This window comes from Lontra canadensis, unplaced genomic scaffold (genome assembly GCF_010015895.1).
Source record: "Lontra canadensis isolate GAN:19392208 unplaced genomic scaffold, GSC_riverotter_1.0 scaffold6, whole genome shotgun sequence".
In the NCBI taxonomy this organism is placed as follows: Eukaryota; Metazoa; Chordata; class Mammalia; order Carnivora; family Mustelidae; genus Lontra; species Lontra canadensis.
This window is the reverse complement of record NW_022631000.1, coordinates 13,571,867-13,591,276: the sequence shown is the minus strand read 5'-3', so window position 1 is coordinate 13,591,276 and position 19,410 is coordinate 13,571,867. Positions and strand designations below refer to the sequence as shown.

The following is a 19,410-nucleotide window of genomic DNA, read 5'->3' as shown; positions in this document are numbered from 1 at the left end:
GGTCAGAAGGTGCTAACACAACATGCCAAGCGGCTGATTTCCTCCTTGAGTGCAGACTTGGCAGAAGGGAGGCTGGATTGAGCACACCCAAGCATGGGAAGAGCAGACAAATGAACAGAGAAGGGCCACAAGACCGTCCTGCTTACTGTAGCTGGAAATGCTTGATCTTGGTGACCAGCAGTTTGTACTGGGCGCCCAGTGGAGCCATGGAGGCGACATCTACAAATACCAGTTGTTCCAGAGGTCCCGTTTCATTGGTTGCTTCTGAGGGACACAAAGTACGGCTGACTTCCTGGTAGTTGTAGGTCCTCTGGTATCTGCAGCAGCCGATGGAAGGAAAAACAAGCACAAATGAGAGAGAGACTTGATGAACAAGCAAGGAAGAAAAGCCGATCTTATTTCATTTCTCTCCAAATTTGTTTTCGACTTCTTATGTTATAAAATTTCAGAGTGGACCTACTGATAGTGATTTAGTCTGGGGCACAGGCTTGTGTGATGTCATAACAGGGACTCGAGGACTCTTCATGCTGACCATGACCACCCTTCGATGGTGTCTACATTATCTTACACCATCTTCCTCATTCAATGAAGAAAAAAATACCAAATTTTGAAGGGGAAACTGTGCTGATAGAACAACCAGTTGATTTCATATTCCCACTCTTTGAGCTTTTGCAAAATGGAACATAAAAAAAAAAAAAGCCCCACAGCCCAAGTCAAGGCTATGAGAGTTACTATTGTTTCAATCGTCAAATTACTCAGCCACTAAAATGAGTTAACACCATGCTAGGTACCTATGTCTGAATGCCTTCTGTTTTTTTTTTCTTAGTAGTGCAATAGTAACTTATACAGTTTCTCCTACAAAAGTATAAACTACACAAGGGCAGGGATTTTGTTTTCCAATCCCCCCACTACTGTATCCCTAGTTTCTAGCACTTAGTAGCACTTAACTGTTATAGAATGAAGGAGGCACACTCTGTGGGCATTTTGAAGAATGGAGGTGTTACTCACTTATGCTGATTCCTGAACCCAGCCCTGTTCTCAGTGAATGATCCAGTAACCAAGAGCTACAGAATATTGTGAATAGAATGAAAATGCTAAACCTTCTTCCGGGTGCTACACATCTACATAGAGTGCTTGCTCATCTGAATTCAAAGAGTCAGAGTGCTTGGGTGGCTTGGTTGGTTGAGCATCTGACTCTTGATTTCAGCTCAGGTCTTGATCTCAAGGTTGTGAGTTCAAGCCCCACATTTGGCTTGATGCCTGGTGTACTTAAAAGACAAAAACAGAAGATGGAAACTGAACAGACCTAGACAGCTTGGGTTATGTGTTATGAGTATTATTTGCACTTAGGATGCATGTGATGTCAACATTCCAGAAGACTGAGTTCCCCTTTTACTAGGGAAAACACCAAATAAGGTCTAGGTCTTTGAAAGAAAACAGGTGTAGCAAAATTGTCCAGGAAAAGATCTACTTACAGTCCTTGGAAGAGCAGAGGGACCTGCCAGGATAGCACCCCTTTCTGCTGGCGAACCACGACGAGAACTGGGTAGTCGAGGTTCTCTGAGGAACTATTCACATAGACCCGCACAGCGTTCACCTGTGAGCCAGGGCAGAGAGGGGGGTAAGGCAAATCACACACACACACACACACACACACACACACACACACACACATCGTAGCTGCCACCTGACATGATCTTCAGTGAAACCAGATTCTGGAGGCTTCAAATGGCAGGCTTCGTTGGACAGTCAATACAAGGTTTTGAGAATAAGCCCAGAAGAGAGAAAGAAAGATATTGATGTCTCTTCTCATTTGAATATAAATGCTACAGATACAAATATCTTCAAAAAAATTAAAAAACACCTGCAAGCTCCTTAAATCATTCTGTGCTTCAAACCAAAATGTTATTGCCATGTTTTATTAAAGCCTAGCAGATGGCCTGGTGCTCCCCTAGCAACAGATACCACAGGGGCTGAGTATTTCTCTCTTTGCCCTGCTCCAAGGCATAAATCAGTCCCTGACACAAAATGCTTTTCTCCATCAGCAGCTCCACGGCTCCTTCTGAATACACAGATCAACCCCAGGGATTTAACACTATCATGGCTGTTTTAAGGACAGAAAATTGAGCTGTGGCCCTGGATCTAGATGGTTCTGGTGTTTCCCTTGATTTTGTGTAATACCATAGACTACATGGAAAGAACAAAATAGGAAAAAGACATGGTCAGAATGAAAAAGCAGAACTTGATCTTTCACATGAGATTTCCCCTCCTGCTGTGTTAAAACCTTAGTGTTCCCTTGAAAGCTTCTTTATTAGGGAGAAGAACTGAAAGAAGAAAATCTTGCAGCTCTACATGTTCAAAATGGAAACAGAGGAAACAGAACCACAGGGGTATCATGTAACTACTATTTGGTTCTCTTACATCATTCTTCATTAAACAACTTTGCTTTTTTTAATGTTGAAACAATCCAAGAGTAATTTATTAATTTGGTAAGAAGCACTTGTTCATGAAGGAACATTTTCTTGAGCCTAAGCTCTATATGTTTCCATGGATATTAAGCTGCCCCTGGTAACTACCCACATCCTACCTCTAGTGCAGACCTTTTCCCTAAGTTCTGGATGTTCCATGAGCACCTCGAACTCTACCTGTCAGAGATGGAATCTATCACTCTCTTCACTCTCAACTTTAATTTCATCTGTATTTCCTTGCTTATGGAATGGCCTCACCAGGAAGCCATTTCATCTAATGAGAACCATTAGATGAGAGCCATCCTTGATTCCTTCTTCTTTAGCCTTCTCAGTCAATAGGTCGTAGAATTCTACTCCTTCTGTGTCCTTCATACTGTCTGTATCCAGACCTTCCCCTCCACCCACAATGATGTTCCCACCATTCTCATCGCTCATCTCCTCATTGACAGGACCTCATCAAGTCTTCTTATTCCCAGGGCTATGCCCCTTCAGATGTCAGAGTCATCTAGGCATTGTCCTATATGGTTCTTTCCATAGTTTGGCGACCATGGCCATTGCTGCTATAAACATTGGGGTACAGATGGCCCTTCTTTTCACTACATCTGAAAACTCTGGGAGTTTTCAGATTTACTCTAATACCTGGACTTGTAATTGGCATCTTAAGTGGGAGGTGGGCAATCTTATGGGGCTTAATCTTAACCTTAATCTTAACCTATGAGATCTGATGCTAAAACTAGGTAGAACTGAACTGAACTGCAGGGCACCCAGCTGGTATCACAGAATTACTTGATGTGTCGAAAACCCACACATCTGGTATCAGAAGTGTTTAGTGTGAGCAGAAGAAAATGGAAGTGAGTTTTTCCAATAGACAACTGCCAAGCATTTTTTTTATGTAGTCCAATTTATTATTATTATTATTATTATTTTGTGGACAGTTCTTCTATCACTCTTTAAAATAGAGGTACAGGGATGCCTTGGTGGCTCAGTTGGTTAAGCATCTGTCTTTGGCTCAGGTCACGATCCCAGAGTCCTGGGATTGAGTCCAGCATTGGGTTCCTCCTTGCCTAGTGAGGGGCCTGCTTCTGCCTCTGCCTGCCGTTTCCTCTGCTTGTGCATGTGCTCTCTCTCTCTCTGACAAATAAATAAATAAAATCTTAAAAAAAAATAAAATAGAGATATAATTCATATGCTGCACAACTCCCTCTTAAAGGGTATAATTCAGTAGTTTTTAGTACATTCACAGAGCTGTACAACTAAAACCACTATCTACTTCCAGAATATGTTTATCACTCCAAAAAGAAGCCCTGTACCCATTAGTAGTCATTCCTCATTCCCTCCTTCCCTTAATCCCCGGTAACCAATAATCTAATTTTCGCCTCTTTGAATTTATCTATTCTTGACATTTCATACAAATGGTATATGTCCTTTTGTATTTAGCTTATTTCACTTAGCATAATGTTTTCAAAATTCTTCCATTTTTGTAGCATTTGTTTTTACTGCTAAATAATATTCCTTTGTATACATGTATCACATTTTTTATGTATCCTTCAGTTTATGGACATTTTGGTTGTTGCCACTTTTTGGCTGTTACAAACAATGCTGCTATGAACATTTATATACAAATTTTGGTGTGAATATGTTTTCAATTCTTTTGAGTGTATACCTAGAAATAGAATTATTACAAGACATGGCAACTCTACATTTAATTTTTTGAGGAGCTGCCAAAATGTTTTCTAAAGAGATTCATCATTTTACATCCTAGCAATTTACATTACTGGTAATATATAGGGGTTTCAATTTCCCCACATCCTTGTCAATACTTGTTGCTATCTTCTTTTTTTTTTTTAAGATTTTATTTATTTATTTGACAGAGAGAGAGAGAGAGAGATCACAAGTAGGCAGAGAGGCAGGCAGAGAGAGGGAGGGAAGCAGGCTCGCTGCTGAGCAGAGAGCCTGATGTGGGGCTTGATCCCAGGACCCTGAGATCATGACCTGAGCCAAAGGCAGAGGCTTCAACCACTGAGCCACCCAGGTGCCCCTGTTTCTATCTTCTTGATCATTACTGTCCTAGTAGGTGTGAAGTGGTATCTTGTTGTGAATCATACAGTATTTTAACTGTTTACCTGCCTGGCTCTTTTAGGGGGCTGCAAACTTCATCTCTGGTGTCTCTAGTGTTGACAAAATGCATGAGCTCATAAGCAAGCTCACTTTTGCAGTTCATAATCCAAACACTTACCGGCATTATGCAGCACGTGGTTTTAGAGCACGCTCTTAGTCTGGCTTACATCCGTGGTAGTCAGAACTGAGGTAAAACCTAAGGAAAGCTGTAAACTAGGCAAGCTTCCTCTTTAGCTTGTCTGCCCTCTTTTCAGCTACCTAGGAATGCAGCTTCCTCTTCTCTTCTTAAGGTACTCAGTGCCAGAAGGGATTTCCCTCCACTTCCTCCCCCCACACTTTAAGACAGTGATTCTCAACTGTTAGGTTGCTTTCTGGCATTTGCATCCCTCAAGCCCACCCCTAGCATTTCTGATTCAGCAGATCAAGCATAGAACCTAAAAATATGCATGCTTACCAAGCCTGCTGCGGGGTTCTGAGGCACATGGATTAGAGCCTATACTTTGGGAAGTACTGATCCCACAAATCCAGCTAGTGGATGACCCCGTTTGTCAGCAACTTGCCAACTGCCCATTATTATGAAGTACACAACCATGACACCACCAAATATCATGAGTGTGTCTGGAAGCTGGTATGTAATGGGGCTGAAACTGGGCCAGAAGGAAGGAGATCTGTAGGGAGCACAATAGATACATCACAATGAGATTACCCCACTCCCTGCTCATTGCCACACCTAATTTTATTCCTTGTCTGGCTCTTATAATCCATTTACTTTTGTATTATATAGTAATGGTCTTCTAAATATAATAAAAACACTCAGAGATACTGACATAATAAATTGCAGAAAAATATATTAGAGTAGGAGATAGAAGACACTGGGCAGCTTTTCGACACAAATAGATAATGCATTGCCCCCAGGAAAGGATAAAGAGTCCTGTTCAAATTTTGCTTTGCTTTTTCAGAGGCTAATGTGCAACTGAGAAAATTGGATTACATTTGCTACAATGAAGTAAGCCCTGTAGAGGCAAAACTAAATGAAGGACAGAGTATGGACCATGCATGATCGTGATACCTTGTAACAGACCATTCTTTTCTTTTTTTTAAAGATTTTATTTATTTATTTGACAGAGAGAGACAGCAAGAGAGAACACAAGCAGGGGGAGTGGGGGAGGGAGAAGCAGGCTTTCCGCAGAGCGGGGAGCCTGATGCAGGACTCAATCCCAGGACCCTGGGATCGTGACCTGAGCTGAGGCAGATGCTTAACAACTGAGCCACCAGGTGCCTCTGGAGACCATTCTTTTTTTTCTTTTTTTAAAAAATTTTATTTATTTTGACAGAGAGAGATCACAAGTAGGCAGAGAGGCAGGCAGAGAGAGAAGGGGAAGCAGGCTCCTTGCTGAGCAGAGAGCCCGATGTGGGGCCTGATCCCAGGACCCTGAGACCATGACCTGAGCTGAAGGCAGAGGCTTTAACGCACTGAGCCACCCAGGTCTCCCTCTGGAGACCATTCTTAAGAGCCAAGATTTCCCCTTCTGTGGCTTCTTCCTTGTCATGAGCATTTCATAGTCCCCCCCGACCCTTATCCATGGGGGAGTATGTTCCAAGACCGCCAGCAGTTGCCTGAAACTGCAGATAGTACCAAACCCTATATATATTTTTCCACACATACATACGTAGATGAAGTTTAATTTATACATTAGGCACAGTAAGAGATTAATAACAATACCTAGTAATAAAATATAATAATATATTATAATAAAAGTTATTGAATGTGCTCTCTCTCTCTCTGTCTCAAAATATCATACTATACTCACCCTTCTTCTTGTGATGATGTGAGAGGTTAAAATGCCTACATGATGAGATGAAGCAAGATGAGAGATGTAGGCATTGCAACGTGGTATTAGGCTACTATTGACCTTTTGACATATGTCAGAAGGAGGATCATCTGCTTCTGGACTGTGGTTGTCCATGGGTAACTGAAGTTGTGCAAAGTGAAATCACGGATAAGAGGGGACTGCTGTAAACATATCTATTTTCTTTCTATGTTCATTACAAGCAAGGAGTTGAGTTATAGTTAAGAGAGGAGAATTATTTAAGTACTTCCATTTCTGATATTATATAGACCACAATTATGAAAGGTCTTAAAGCTTCGAGACTCCCTTTTTAATCTTTTGGAATGTTTCAGCAGGGAAAAGTTCAAAATTCTCAGTAATATAATTCTGTTGCATAAAGAGGATGAGAACAAGTTTAATTTAAAATCTGGCTTGGTTTTGCTTAATTAATGAGACTGTAGCCTCTATTAGTTGGAACATCAGATTCTAAATCAGAGATTACTGGCTTCCATTATTAAGCATAGCACTGTTTTCCCGTGTGATCTTGAAAAACTGAGTCTCCCGGTAAAATAGCAAAAATAGTATTTGCTTTTCCTAATGTGCACAGTTTTAGTAACTGTGTTACGTTCATTAGGTGTTCAGGTTATTTGGTCCTTCCTTCCTTCCCTCTCTCTTTCCACCCTTTCCTGCTGTCCTTCCATGCTCCCTCCATCACACATCAAACATTAAGTGAATTAAGAACTATGAAGGATGCTGCGGGTACACTAAAGGCAGCCCTGCCCTTGAGGATCTCACGATCTAGTCGGAGAGACAAATGATGTTATTACCAACAGCATAATGTGATGATGTTGTGGTAGCAATGTGAGCAAGTGCTGTGGGTACACAGAGGACAAAGTGGCTACCCATGTGGGGGAGTTAGAAAAACAGCACAGTAGCTGGTCAGTCATTTCCCAAACTGTAGTTAAGATGGACTTGTCCACATAGGTCCTTTCATTGCCTGCCTGGTGCACATGACCTTGACTCATTATAGAAACTTGTATTTGGGAAGGTGCTCAACAAGACCATCTAGTTCAAAGGTTCTATTTACAGACGAGGAGCCTAAGACACAGAGGTGACATGACTTCCTCACAGACACTCAGCTATGGAAGAATTATGCCTGGAAACCAAGCTTCTTGTATCCCAGTCTGCACACAATGCTTGGTCAGATCATGCTCTCACCATTATTTTGAATCCCTGACTCCACTAGACATCGCTATGGATATAGGCTTCTCCTAATACTTCACAGTGAAATCAAGAAACTATATAAATACCATGAATGAAGGAGAGAAACAAGCCACAGAATAGGGTATGTTACTTGTACAAAAAAAAAAAAAACAGACAAAATATCAATATCTTGAATATGAAAAGAGTCTTTAAATCTCATAGAAAAACACACCCCAAGAGAAAAATAGGTAACTGCAGAGATGACAAATGACCAAAGAACACGGGAAAAGATGCTCAGTTCTTTACACTCATTAGAAAAGTAGAGCCTCAAAAGTGTGATAATCGCACATTTGCAAGGATGTGGAGAATCAGGAACTCTCGAATATCACTTATGAAAACGTTATTTAGTTCAACCACTTCAGAGGGCAAGTTGGCCATCTCTACTAAAGCTGAAGATGAGTTCACATTACATTCCAGCGTTCCCACTAAGTTTATACACAAGAGGAACTCTCTTACATATGTACTGGGATGACAGACAAGAATGAAAGGAATAAGCTACAGTATGGACCAATACAGATCGCTCTGAAGATAAACTGAGGAAAAGAGCAGGCGGCTGAAGGATACATACTGCATGATCTCATTTACATAAACTTTGTAAACAAGCAAAACAAAACTATCCATCTATCTGTCATCCATCTGTAGTAAAATATACATACACAGAAGCGATAAACACCAAAATGAAGATAATTGTTTTCCAAAGCTTTGAAGGATCTGAGACTTTACCCCAGTTGCCACAGTTTCACTGATCCTATGGAAGACAGACTTCTGGGTTAGGGACAGAGGACCTTTATTCCTTTATTTCTTGTCACAGCAAGCAGCATGGCCACCAGCATGTTTGCATCACTCCCTCTTGCTGCCCAATACCAAGAAGATGATGTGAATGGGCCCAGATGGCTGCTTACATACATCAGTGGGTTGCAAGACAGAAGAGGAACCAAGAGCTTGGGAGCACATATCTTTTATAATTGGGCAGTAAGTCTGCCTTACCTTTGTTCCAGAGAGGGACACTGTCCCTACCAGCTGTTTGCTGTACAAATATCCTTGAAATGATAGTGTTAGGAAAAAATTCAGTCAGTGTCTTCCCATAAGATGTGCAGAAATCAAGAGACCCATGAAAAACAGTCTCCCCCAAATGGTTACTTTGGAGGATGGAGGACATCCCAGGACAGTCTAGATTCTAGCTACTTTAGGATGAACTTTTTTTCTTTCAAAAAATATTTGACTCCCTGTCCTGTGCCAGGTATTTTCTGGCACAGGAGATATATTACTAAGCTATGTGGACATAGTCTGGCCCCACTGAGATCACAGGTTTGTATATGATATGCCAGTTGAATAAGGAATTGCATTAACATTCAATTTCTTGTGGCCATGCATGGCTTAGGGTGGGGACATATAGGGAATTCTAATTGCCTTTTGTTTCTTAAGCTGAGTTGTCGGTACATAGGTGTTTGTTATGTTATTTTCTATACTTGTTTATATATCTAAAATATTACATTATAATAATAAAAAAGAAGCCATGATGCACTGGCTTTGTGTTTTGCCCATTTCTGCACGACAGCACTCATTTTATGTAGTCTTTTTGTTGTTCAGGGATGTGGCAAATGCTCAGTTTCTAAAACACTCTTATTGCTCTCCTGGTTTATCTCGCTATAGTCTGTCCTTATTTTGGTGCTTGATCTGCTTATGTTAACTACATCACTTACTGTCTCTCTCTCCCCCTGCTCTCTCAGCTAGCTGCAGAACCTTACATTGTCTTTGGTCTGATTAACATGGCCCATGTCCCCACTGTTCTTCCCTGGAAAAGAAATATGGTCAGGGACACAGGTGGGGAGGTGCTAGCCTAGATTCTGCATTAGGTGTATTTGTTTCCTAGGGCTGCCCTAATAGAGTACCACAGACTGGGTGGCTTAAAACAACAGAAATGTACTCCCTCACAGTCCTGCAGACCAGAAGTCTGAAATCAAGATGTCACCCAGGCCACACTCCCTCTGAAATTCTGGATAGAGTTCTTTCTTGCCTCATCTCAGTTTTTGGTGATAACCATCAATGCTCAGTGCTCCTTGGCTTACCACTGCTTTGCTCTCATCTCTGCCTATTGTCACACGGTGTTCTCTCTGCGTGTCTCTGTTTCACATGCTGACCTCCCTTCTGTGCGTGTCTGTATGCAAACTTCCCTCTTCTTGTAAGGGCTTGGGTCTCACTGGCTTAGGGCCATCCTCAACGATCTCCTCTTAGCTTGGTTACAGCTACAAAAACTCTATGTCCAGATAAGGCCACATCCATAGAGTCCAGGGATTAGGACTTCAACATATGTTTTGGGAGAACATAAATCAACCCAAACAACATTAGATTTGTAGGATTTTTAAGCAATAAAGTCATTCTCCAAGACTCTGAGCCTCTCCCAGACCATGAGCTTACCTACAGCTTGTACCCACCTGCCAAGACCCCTCATGCTGAATGAAGCAGGCCTGCTGGGAGGGGCTGTTCTGTGACTAGTAGGAAAAACGGCTGTTCCTGGGCAAAGGGGCCTTGCAGTTCTGAATCCCCTTCTTATTAGAGGCTAGAAAGTCCTATTAAATGGAGCATTCAGGGGCGCCTGGGTGGCTCAGTGGGTTAAAGCCTCTGCCTTTGGCTAGGGTCATGGTCTCAGGGTCCTGGGATCGAGCCCCACATCAAGCCCCATGTCGGGCTCTCTGCTCAGCAGGGAGCCTGCTTCCACCGCACCCCTCCCCCCACCGCCTCTCTGCCTACTTGTGATCTCTCTCTCTCTGTGTCAAATAAATAAATAAAATCTTTAAAAATAAATAAATAAATGGAGCATTCATCCCCAAATTTTTATAATTACCATAAGGAGCGGAGTTAGTTCAATCAAAGGTTATACCTTTCTTTTTAAAGAGATAAACATTAAAATAATTCCTACAGTTATTGATGTAACTATTTAAAATTCCCTCTGCCTGATTCGGCCTTATAAAACCACCTTCTGTAAATTTACACCATAATGAAGAAAAATATGTAGACCTAGATTTTATGTCTGGCACCAACGCTACACTTTCTGGGTGACCTTGAACAAATCACTTAAATTCTCTGGACCTCAGTTTCCTCAACTGTAGAATGGGAACAGTAATACCCAGACTATCTACCTCCGTAGAGTATGGGCAACAGTACCCTGTGACCCACAGAGCACCAGGCAGAGTGGAAGGCAGAGCTCTCCCACCTGCACTTGGGTTAGGCAGTGCTTTTCCACTCCCACACATTCACCAATCAACCAGTTGTTGACGTGAGGAGACACACTTAGAAGCCCAAACACCCCTGGCAAAGGAGAAGGTTATATGGTCCATCTCACATAGGATATTCATTTCCTTTCACAGTCTGGCTTACAGCTTTCCTGGAACAGCTCATTCATCTCATTGAAAAGAGCAGTTTACCCCTTGGGAGCTATTTATTCCCTATACTTTTAGATACTCAGCATTTTGCTTTCCAAACTCTTTCCTAAGGAGCATGCTTTACATACCTCAACTCGCCCATTTCATTATACACACAAATGCATCCATATAAACTTTCCTCTTTAGGTTTTTGATTGAAGTTTTGTATTAAACATTTCAATTCCCATAAAAACATAGGAAAACATTAAAAAGAGGTATAATAATTGGCAGGCCCGGAGTATAGAACCAAACACAGGCTACATTCCAGCTACTTCGGGATGAACTTTGTTCATTCACTAAATATTTGACTTTCTGTCCCGTGCCAGGCATTGCTCTGGCACAGGAGGGACATTACCAAGCTATGTGGATCTGGTCTGCCTTCACTGAGACCACAGGTCTGCCCATGGAATGCCTATTAAACAAAGAATGGCATTAATATCTAAGTTCCTGTGGTAGTGCATGACATATATTTTCAGGGTGAGTATTTTCTTCAAGGATGAGTACAAGTTAACCAGAAAAATGCAGGGCAGAACAAGAGAAATGTCCTAACAAAAGGAACAGTGTAGTAGACATAGGGGAGGAGGGAGAGAGGGAGAGAAGGGGGAGAAATGAGAGAAAAGGCAAGAAGGAAGTTTGAAGAATTAAAAGAAAATCAGTTTGGCTGAAGTCGAAGGTGCGTGAAGGACTATGATAAATCCTGGGGAGCCTTAAAGTCACATGAGAGGGGTTGGGCTTTACTCCAAGGGCAACAGAAACCTTCTGGAGGGTTTTAAGTGCTGTTGCCCCATAGCCATGGCCATTGCTGGAAACCAGTGTGGCCTCTGTTGCCGCTAACAGCTGCTCCTCTACATCGCTGGCTCCCAAATTAAAGTGTGGGAAAGGCAGACATGATTGGTAGCACTGAGGCCACGTGCCATGCCTGAAATTGGGGTTAGTGTTTGTCCCTGTGTGTGTGTAAGCAGGTGCTGCTGTTCTACTTCGGTACAGGAAGGAGTTCTAGCTCCAGTGAAGACTCCTAAAATGAAGAATTCCCCAAAAATATAGGAATGGAGCTCATATGTTAGGCAGTCAGAACATGGCCAAGCTCCACTACATTTGGAAAGTGTTTTATGTGCAACACCAAGACTGTCCTACAAAGTAATTGTTCCATAGCACATACCTTGGGAAATGCTGTCCTACATATTTTCTTCACAAGAACAGGTGGCAAGTCAAGTCTATCCTGAAGACCCTAACTTAACCTGACCCCACCGTTTAACACACATAAGTCTTATGGACTGCACTACCCAATTTTATACTTAATTATATAATCTTTTCATGGTTTGTAATAGTTGGTCATTGTTCCATGCATTTGTTTCATCTCTCTCTCTGAGACTTGTATTTGGAATCTGGCCCTTAGTATATACACTACAAATATTTACCGTTATTATATGAATGGAAATAGTCTTTCTAATCTTGTAACTTTCAACAAGCCCTGAGAAAGCACCACCAGGATGTTGGGGAAGTGGCTGTTCTTAACTCTTCTACAAATATTTCTTTCTCCCCATTCGTTTTCTTCTTGTGGGCTCCCTATTATGTTGATATCATAACCAGGTCATCTGTCCCAATTTCTTAATTTTTCTGTTGATACCCCGACATCTCTTTAGGTATGTCCTCCAGTTCTCTAATGCGCTGTTCATTCTAACGTTCAACCCATTGCTGAGGTCTTCAGGTAAACAGTTTTATTTTCAACTCTGAGATTTCCAGTTGGCTCATCTCTGTAACTGTGACCTATTTCATTTTAACGAAGCCTTATCTCTTTCACAATAGTCACTTTGCTTATTTTCAAATCTTATTCTTCCTGTTTATTAGTTGGACTACATCTGGTAAAGGCCGTCCAGGTTGATTTCTCTCATGTAGCTTTGTTCTGCCCATGTGTTATTTTCTACTGTGAACTCAAACTTCTGAGAGTATCAGCTACCTGGGGTAGTACTGAGAACCCCAGCGAGTCGGTGCTAAATGGGAGGAGGGTCCAGGGTAGAAAGAGGGGCTGGAAGGAAAGCACCCCCACCACAGTGTGGACAACCTCTGAGTTGACCACGTCCCCTTTCACCCTCACACAGGGGTCCAGTCTGCCCCCATCTCATTTTACTTCTACCCCGCTTCTCCCACCTGCACACTGTTTTTGCTCCCATTATAATCTGCTGGCCTATGCCTTGTGAAGGGGGCGGTGGGGAAGGAGAGAATGCTGAGTCAGCAGGTCAACAGTCACAGTGGTTAACCTATGCGCTCCAGCAGGCCCTTGCTGATGTGAGAACACGTTGCCCAGCCAGCATTGGCCTGGTGCTGCAGGTTTTCTCCCTCATAAGGGCGGTAAGGCAGGGCAGGTGGCAATCCACCTAGGCCAAACCGAAAGAGGCAAAGAAGCACAAGAAAAAAAACTCTCCTCCAGAGGCACCTGGGTGGCTCAGTGGGTTAAAGCCTCTGCCTTTGGCTCAAGCCATGATCCCTGGGGGTCCTGGGATTGAGCCCTGCATCAGGCTCTCTGCTCAGCAGGGAGCCTGCTTCCCCCCCCCCCCCCCCCCCCCCCGCTCTCTGCCTGCCTTTCTGCCTACTTGTGATCTCTGTCTGTCAAATAAATAAATAAAAATCTTAAAAAAAAAAAAAGAGCTCTCCTCCAACCTATTCCTCACCAGTGGCCTTTTAAATTATGGGCTGCCATTTGCCTCTCATTTCTTTTTTTTTTCTTTTTTTTTTTTTTTTAAGATTTTATTTATTTATTTGTGAGAGAGAGATGGAGATAGAGAGAGGAGAGAGCGCAAGAGTTGGGAGTTGCCTCTCATTTCAAGAGCTAACCATCTTCTGTCTCCCCAGTTCTCTCACAGTTTTTGCATTAGTTCCTCTATCCTATGACCTTCCCCGCTTTAGGCATGTTCAGGCTTGGTTCCTGGGAGACAACCAGCTGCCATGTTGGTTCCTCATCTTCTAGGTATTGGGGTCTGCTCATCTCCTGTGCCTGGTTCCTTTTCTCGTTACCTTTCCTGTCTTTTTCTCCCTATCTCTCACCTATACTCCCTGTCCTTACAATTCCTTTACTTTGGAGTACAAGTGGAGGGGCTCAAAGAGGGAAAAATAATTATTTTATGGTTTAAGCAGAATTCAAGGATCCACTCCTTAGATTTTATTTATATGCTGAATGATTGCACTGCTGGCAAGTTTGAGAGCTATTCTGAGGCCTACTTAATTAATGCTCTGAAGCTGGAAAGGCACTAGAAAATTATTGTTATGACTGTCAGAGTTATGGTGTGACACCAGCAATTCTTTCTGTAGTGGTATTTATTGACATACCAGTGTCATTTATAGTTTTAAATAAATAAGTTTTGTCAGGATATAAGTATTACAGGAAACTGCTTTCTTTTTTTTTTTAATATTTTATTTATTTATTTGACAGATCACAAGTAGGCAGAGAAGCAGGCAGAGAGCGGCGGGGGGGGGGAGGGCAGGGGGAAGCAGGCTCCCTGCTGAGCAGAGAGCCTGATGCAGGGCTCAATCCCAGGACCCTGAGATCATGACCTGGGCCGAAGGCAGAGGCTTTAATCCACTGAGCCACCCAGGAACCCCAGGAAACTGCTTTCTAAATAAGACAAAGCTGATTGTCTATAAACATCTTCTTCCCTTAAAATAGCGGACATTAAAAGAAGGAAAGGAAAAGTGAATTGGTTCAAATCAGAGGGGGAGATGAACCATGAGAGACTGTGGACTCTGAGAACAAACTGAGGGTTTTGGAGGGGAGGGTGGTGGGGGGAATGGGTTGACCCAGTGATGGGTATTAAGGGGGGCATGTATAGCATGGAGCACTGGGTGTTGTACATAAACAATGAATCTTGGAATACTGCATTAAAAACTAATGATATATTTTATGGTGACTAACATAATACAACTAAAAAAAATCCTATAGGAAAATTTCTTGAGATGAACAGAAGAAGTCTCAGGAAAAGCCACATTCAAGAAATTAACTCTTTCCAGTCATGGAGTGAACATGGTGGCAGAGATGCTACGTACTACTCTAATTCTTCTCTGAAGCTTGATTAGATGTATCTCTTTAATGGGCATAGATAGAAGGTTCTAGCACCCTTCTTCCTCCCTGCCACATCTTGGTCACTGATGACCGACGTTGGGATCTATATATCTGTCTTTGAACAAATGCCCTAGCTTGAGAAGACCCCATAAGGACTTTAGGTGGAATTGACTTGGAGGCTACCCAGCATTCGAATCCTTTACATGTTTTAAAGGAACTTCCTCCACTCCATTAAATCTGATGAGTTTCGAGGGAGGCAGCACATATGATGGATGCCAAAAGAGTCATGTGACCTGTGCCCAGGTAGTTGGACACTTCCACCTGGTATATTTCAGTGGTGATTACATGATCTAAAGATGGAGGGAGAGCTTAGAATTCACTGGCAATGGGGCGCCTGGGTGGCTAAGTGGGTTAAGCTTCTGCCTTCGGCTCAGGTCATGATCTCAGGGTCCTGGGATCGAGTCCCGCATCGGGCTCTCTGCTTGGCAGGGAGCCTGCTTTCTCATCTCTCTCTCTGCCTGCCTATCTACCTACTTGTGATCTCTCTCTGTCAAATAAATAAATAAAATCTTAAAAAAAAAAATTCACTGGCAATGCTGACACCAGTAGGGCTCATGGCAGCAGGGTTTGGCGTAACCATATCTAATGGCAGAGGAGGTGGTGATTCCCAGGTGGGCATCTTGACAAAACCACTCTGTGGCATGACTGTTGCCATAATTTCCTGTAGCTTAGGTTCCTTTGGTCCTTCACTGTGGTCTGAGCCTGGCAACTCAGGTTTCTGAGCAACCCAACATTCTTCTAATTACTTTTTTGCTTAAGTTAGCTAGTTGATCTATGTCACTTGCAGCTAAGAACTTTGCCTGATCCCACACCCTCTTTCTTTTTCTACCTCACTCATAGCCCATTGCTACTTTGGAGCCTTACTGGCCATAGCCTCCCAAACCATCTCTGCATACACCAACTTCATTCTGTTTGCCTCTCTCCTTATCCCCCACTTCTTGTCCTTTTAATACCAGATAAACATCGTCTTTGTCCTAGGAAGTTATAATTACTCTACTCTGGTGAAGATGGTATGGTGAGAGAGCAGGGACAAATACAGGATTTCTTTTTTGCAGATACTGGAAAGAACAAAAAAAAATTGAGTATTTTCATGTCATATTTTAATATATGCTTCCAGTTTAGATAATTAAAATAACTGAGTCAATTTGTCTACAACAGGGCAGTTAAATCTAGAGGGACAGAAACAGTTGGTTAATCCTGTTTGCTATGGCTTATCTTCATGATTGTTTAATGGAGATCCAGAAATACCAGTTCTCAGGATAAATCCTGTCTTCTAGTGACATATAGGCTAACTGCTTGGGTTTCCAAGCTGCCTCATATCTGTCACAAAGGAACCCAAGCATTGATGAAAATGGAGCATAAAAGGGGTGAAGATTGGCCCTCTGGGTCCACAGAGGGTCCGAGTAAGAGCATGGTTGGTAGGTGGCTGCGGCTCTGGAAATATTGAAGCAAATCTGCAAACTTCTCAGTTTTATTTAGCATTAACCCTGCTGGCCTGACTCACACAGACGAATGGATGCCTGGACAATTCCTGGGGGGGAAAGACAAAGATGAAAACCTGTGTAGATTTTCAGTAACTATAAGGGAACATGTAAGGGATCATGTAAAGTGTGATCAAATGAACTGAAAGTGTGACTGTCATACTTCAGATTATTTTGTTGTTGTTGTTGGTTAAGTATACAGATGTGCTTTTGTGGGAGGAAGAGTGGTTTAGTGGAAATATCCTGAGGAAATATCCTCAAAAACCAGAGTTATGTTCCTAGCTTTGCTTCAAACTAGTTACGTGATTTGGGACAAATAATTTATTTCACTGGCTTTTAGTTTTCTCTCCTGTTAAGTGAAAAGACTGGGTGATTTAAAAGGTTGTTTTAGCTCTTAAGTTTAAAATACAAATATCGCTGGGATGCCTGGGTGAGTCAGTTAAATGTCTGGCTTCAGCTCAGGTCATGATCCCACGGTCCTGGAATCAAGTCCTGTATTGGGCTCCTTGCTCAGCAGGGAGCCTGCTTCTCCTTCTGCCTGCTGCTCCCCCTGCTTTGTGCTTGCTCTCTCTCTCTGACATACAGATAAATAAAAACTTAAAAAAATAAGATAAAATACAAATATCCTTTTCTATCCCAATGGTTTCCAGGAATATTTTATGTTTCTTTTAGGGATAGAAAAAAGAACAGAAAATGCAAGCCCAATCGCACTTCTATAGCTAAAGAGACTTGACAAGAAAATCTTGTTGCCATGAATAAAGGAAATAATGGCACACGAAGTCAACACAAATATAGGCTGACTTCCCAAATAGCATATGTTTTTCATTCTCCACTGTTGGTATTATTAAAATTCTATAGCATAACTTTAAAAATCCGGAGACCAGCTCTCTAGCAATTGAGATTACCCATCATGGCTTTGAATCAGGAGGTATGGAAAAAAAAAAAACATGTTGCCTGAAATGAAGAACAAGGAATTTCTTCGCCAGTAGCAAAGCCCCCAACAACATGAGAACATCAACCAGAGAGGAAGAAACATGATGGGCCAACAGTGTTCATAAAAGGTCTGAAAGATAAAAAGCATGGGATGAACAGAGAGATACCAGATACACAGAAAAAACTAGCCACAAAAGAATGGTAGAGATTATAGAAATAGTGATAAGAACAATGAGCTCCAGGTACAGAGCTGCTTTCAGACTCTGTGGTCCAAGGAGTTCTATAAACTTGCACACATATACATAACACTGTAATATTAAAAACACAGTGTGATCTTTTTTCAACAATTCATGCTGGAACAATTGGACATTATATGCAGTAATACACACACACACACACACACACACACACACACACACACAGACTTTATACCTTTCACAAAGTTAATATACCAGGATCATAAACCTAAATGTAAAATTCAAAGCTATAAAATTTCAGAAAATAACCAAAATAACACAGGAAAAAATCTAGGTGAACTTTGACTTTATTTTAATTAATTGATGAATTTGAGAGAGAGAGCTGCGTGTTGGGGGAGGGAGTAGGAGGAGGAAGAGTCAGAGGGAGAGGGAGAGGGAGAGGGAGAGATAGAATCTCAAGCAGGCTCCATGCCCAGTGTGGAGTCCAACATATGGCTCCATCTCATGATCCTGAGATCATGACCCCAAGATCATGACCTGAGCAAAATCAAGAGTTAGATGCTTAACCAACTAAGCCACCCAGGAGCCCCTTTAAATACAACACCAAGGTGTGATTCAGGAAAAACAATTAGTAAGTGTACTTTCTTCAATTAACGATGTCTGCTCTGTTAAAGAAACACTATTACATGAATAAGAAGATATGGCCCAGATTAGGAGAAAATATTTGCAAAACTCATATCTGAAAAAAGACTGGTATCCAGAATGTACAAAGAATTCTTAAAACTGACAACAAGGAAACAAACAATCTGATTAAAAAATGAGCAAAAGATCAGAACAGATGCCACACCAAAGAAGATACACAGGTGGTAAATAAGCATATGAAAAGATGCTAATATGCTCTTAGGAAACTGCAAATTAAAACAATGAAAGACCACTCTACCCCTAATAGAGTGGCCAAAATGCAAAGCACTGACAATACTGGATGCAAACGAGGAGGTAGATCAATAAGGACTCTCATTGCTGGTGGGAGTACAAAATGGTGCTGTTGCTTTTGAAGGCAGTTTGACAGTTTCTAACAAAGCTAAACATGCCCTTACCATAGGATCCAGGAATTAAGCTCCTTGGTATTTACCCAAAGGAGTTGAAAACTTATGTCTGTATAAAAATCTGCACACAAATGTTTATAGCAGCTTTCTTTGTAATTGTCAAAAATTGGAAGCAACCAAGATAGCCTTCAGTATGTAAATGGATAAATGAACTGTGGCATATCCAAACAAGAACATACTATGCAACACTGAAAAGAAATAAGCTATTGAGCTATGGAAAATAACCATGAAGGAACTTTAAATGCATATTGATAAGTGAAAGAAGGAAGTCTGAAAAGGCTACATACTATATGACTCCAAGTATATGACATTCTGGAAAAGGCAAAACTAGAGATACAGTAAAAAAAAGCCATTTTCAGGATTTGAGGATAGGAGGGAGAGGTGAATAGGTGAAGCACAGGAGATTTTTTACAGGGATGAAATAAATTATTCTGTACAATCCACTGTCATGGCGGATACATTACGCATTTCTCAAAACC

At 41.8% G+C, this 19,410-nt stretch overlaps 1 protein-coding gene across 3 annotated transcripts in view; it reads right to left on the bottom strand.

Annotated features, from left to right (window-relative positions):
* SIDT1 (SID1 transmembrane family member 1) overlaps positions 1-19,410 on the bottom strand; it is a 91,771-nt gene that overhangs the window by 59,440 nt on the left and 12,921 nt on the right. For all 3 annotated transcript variants that reach the window (XM_032852230.1, XM_032852231.1, XM_032852233.1), the window contains exons 3-4: positions 1,476-1,597; positions 147-317 (exon numbers count right to left, since the gene is read on the bottom strand). In XM_032852230.1, coding sequence (XP_032708121.1) covers positions 147-317; positions 1,476-1,597 — 293 coding nt within the window. The remainder of the gene's footprint in view (positions 1-146; positions 318-1,475; positions 1,598-19,410) is intronic.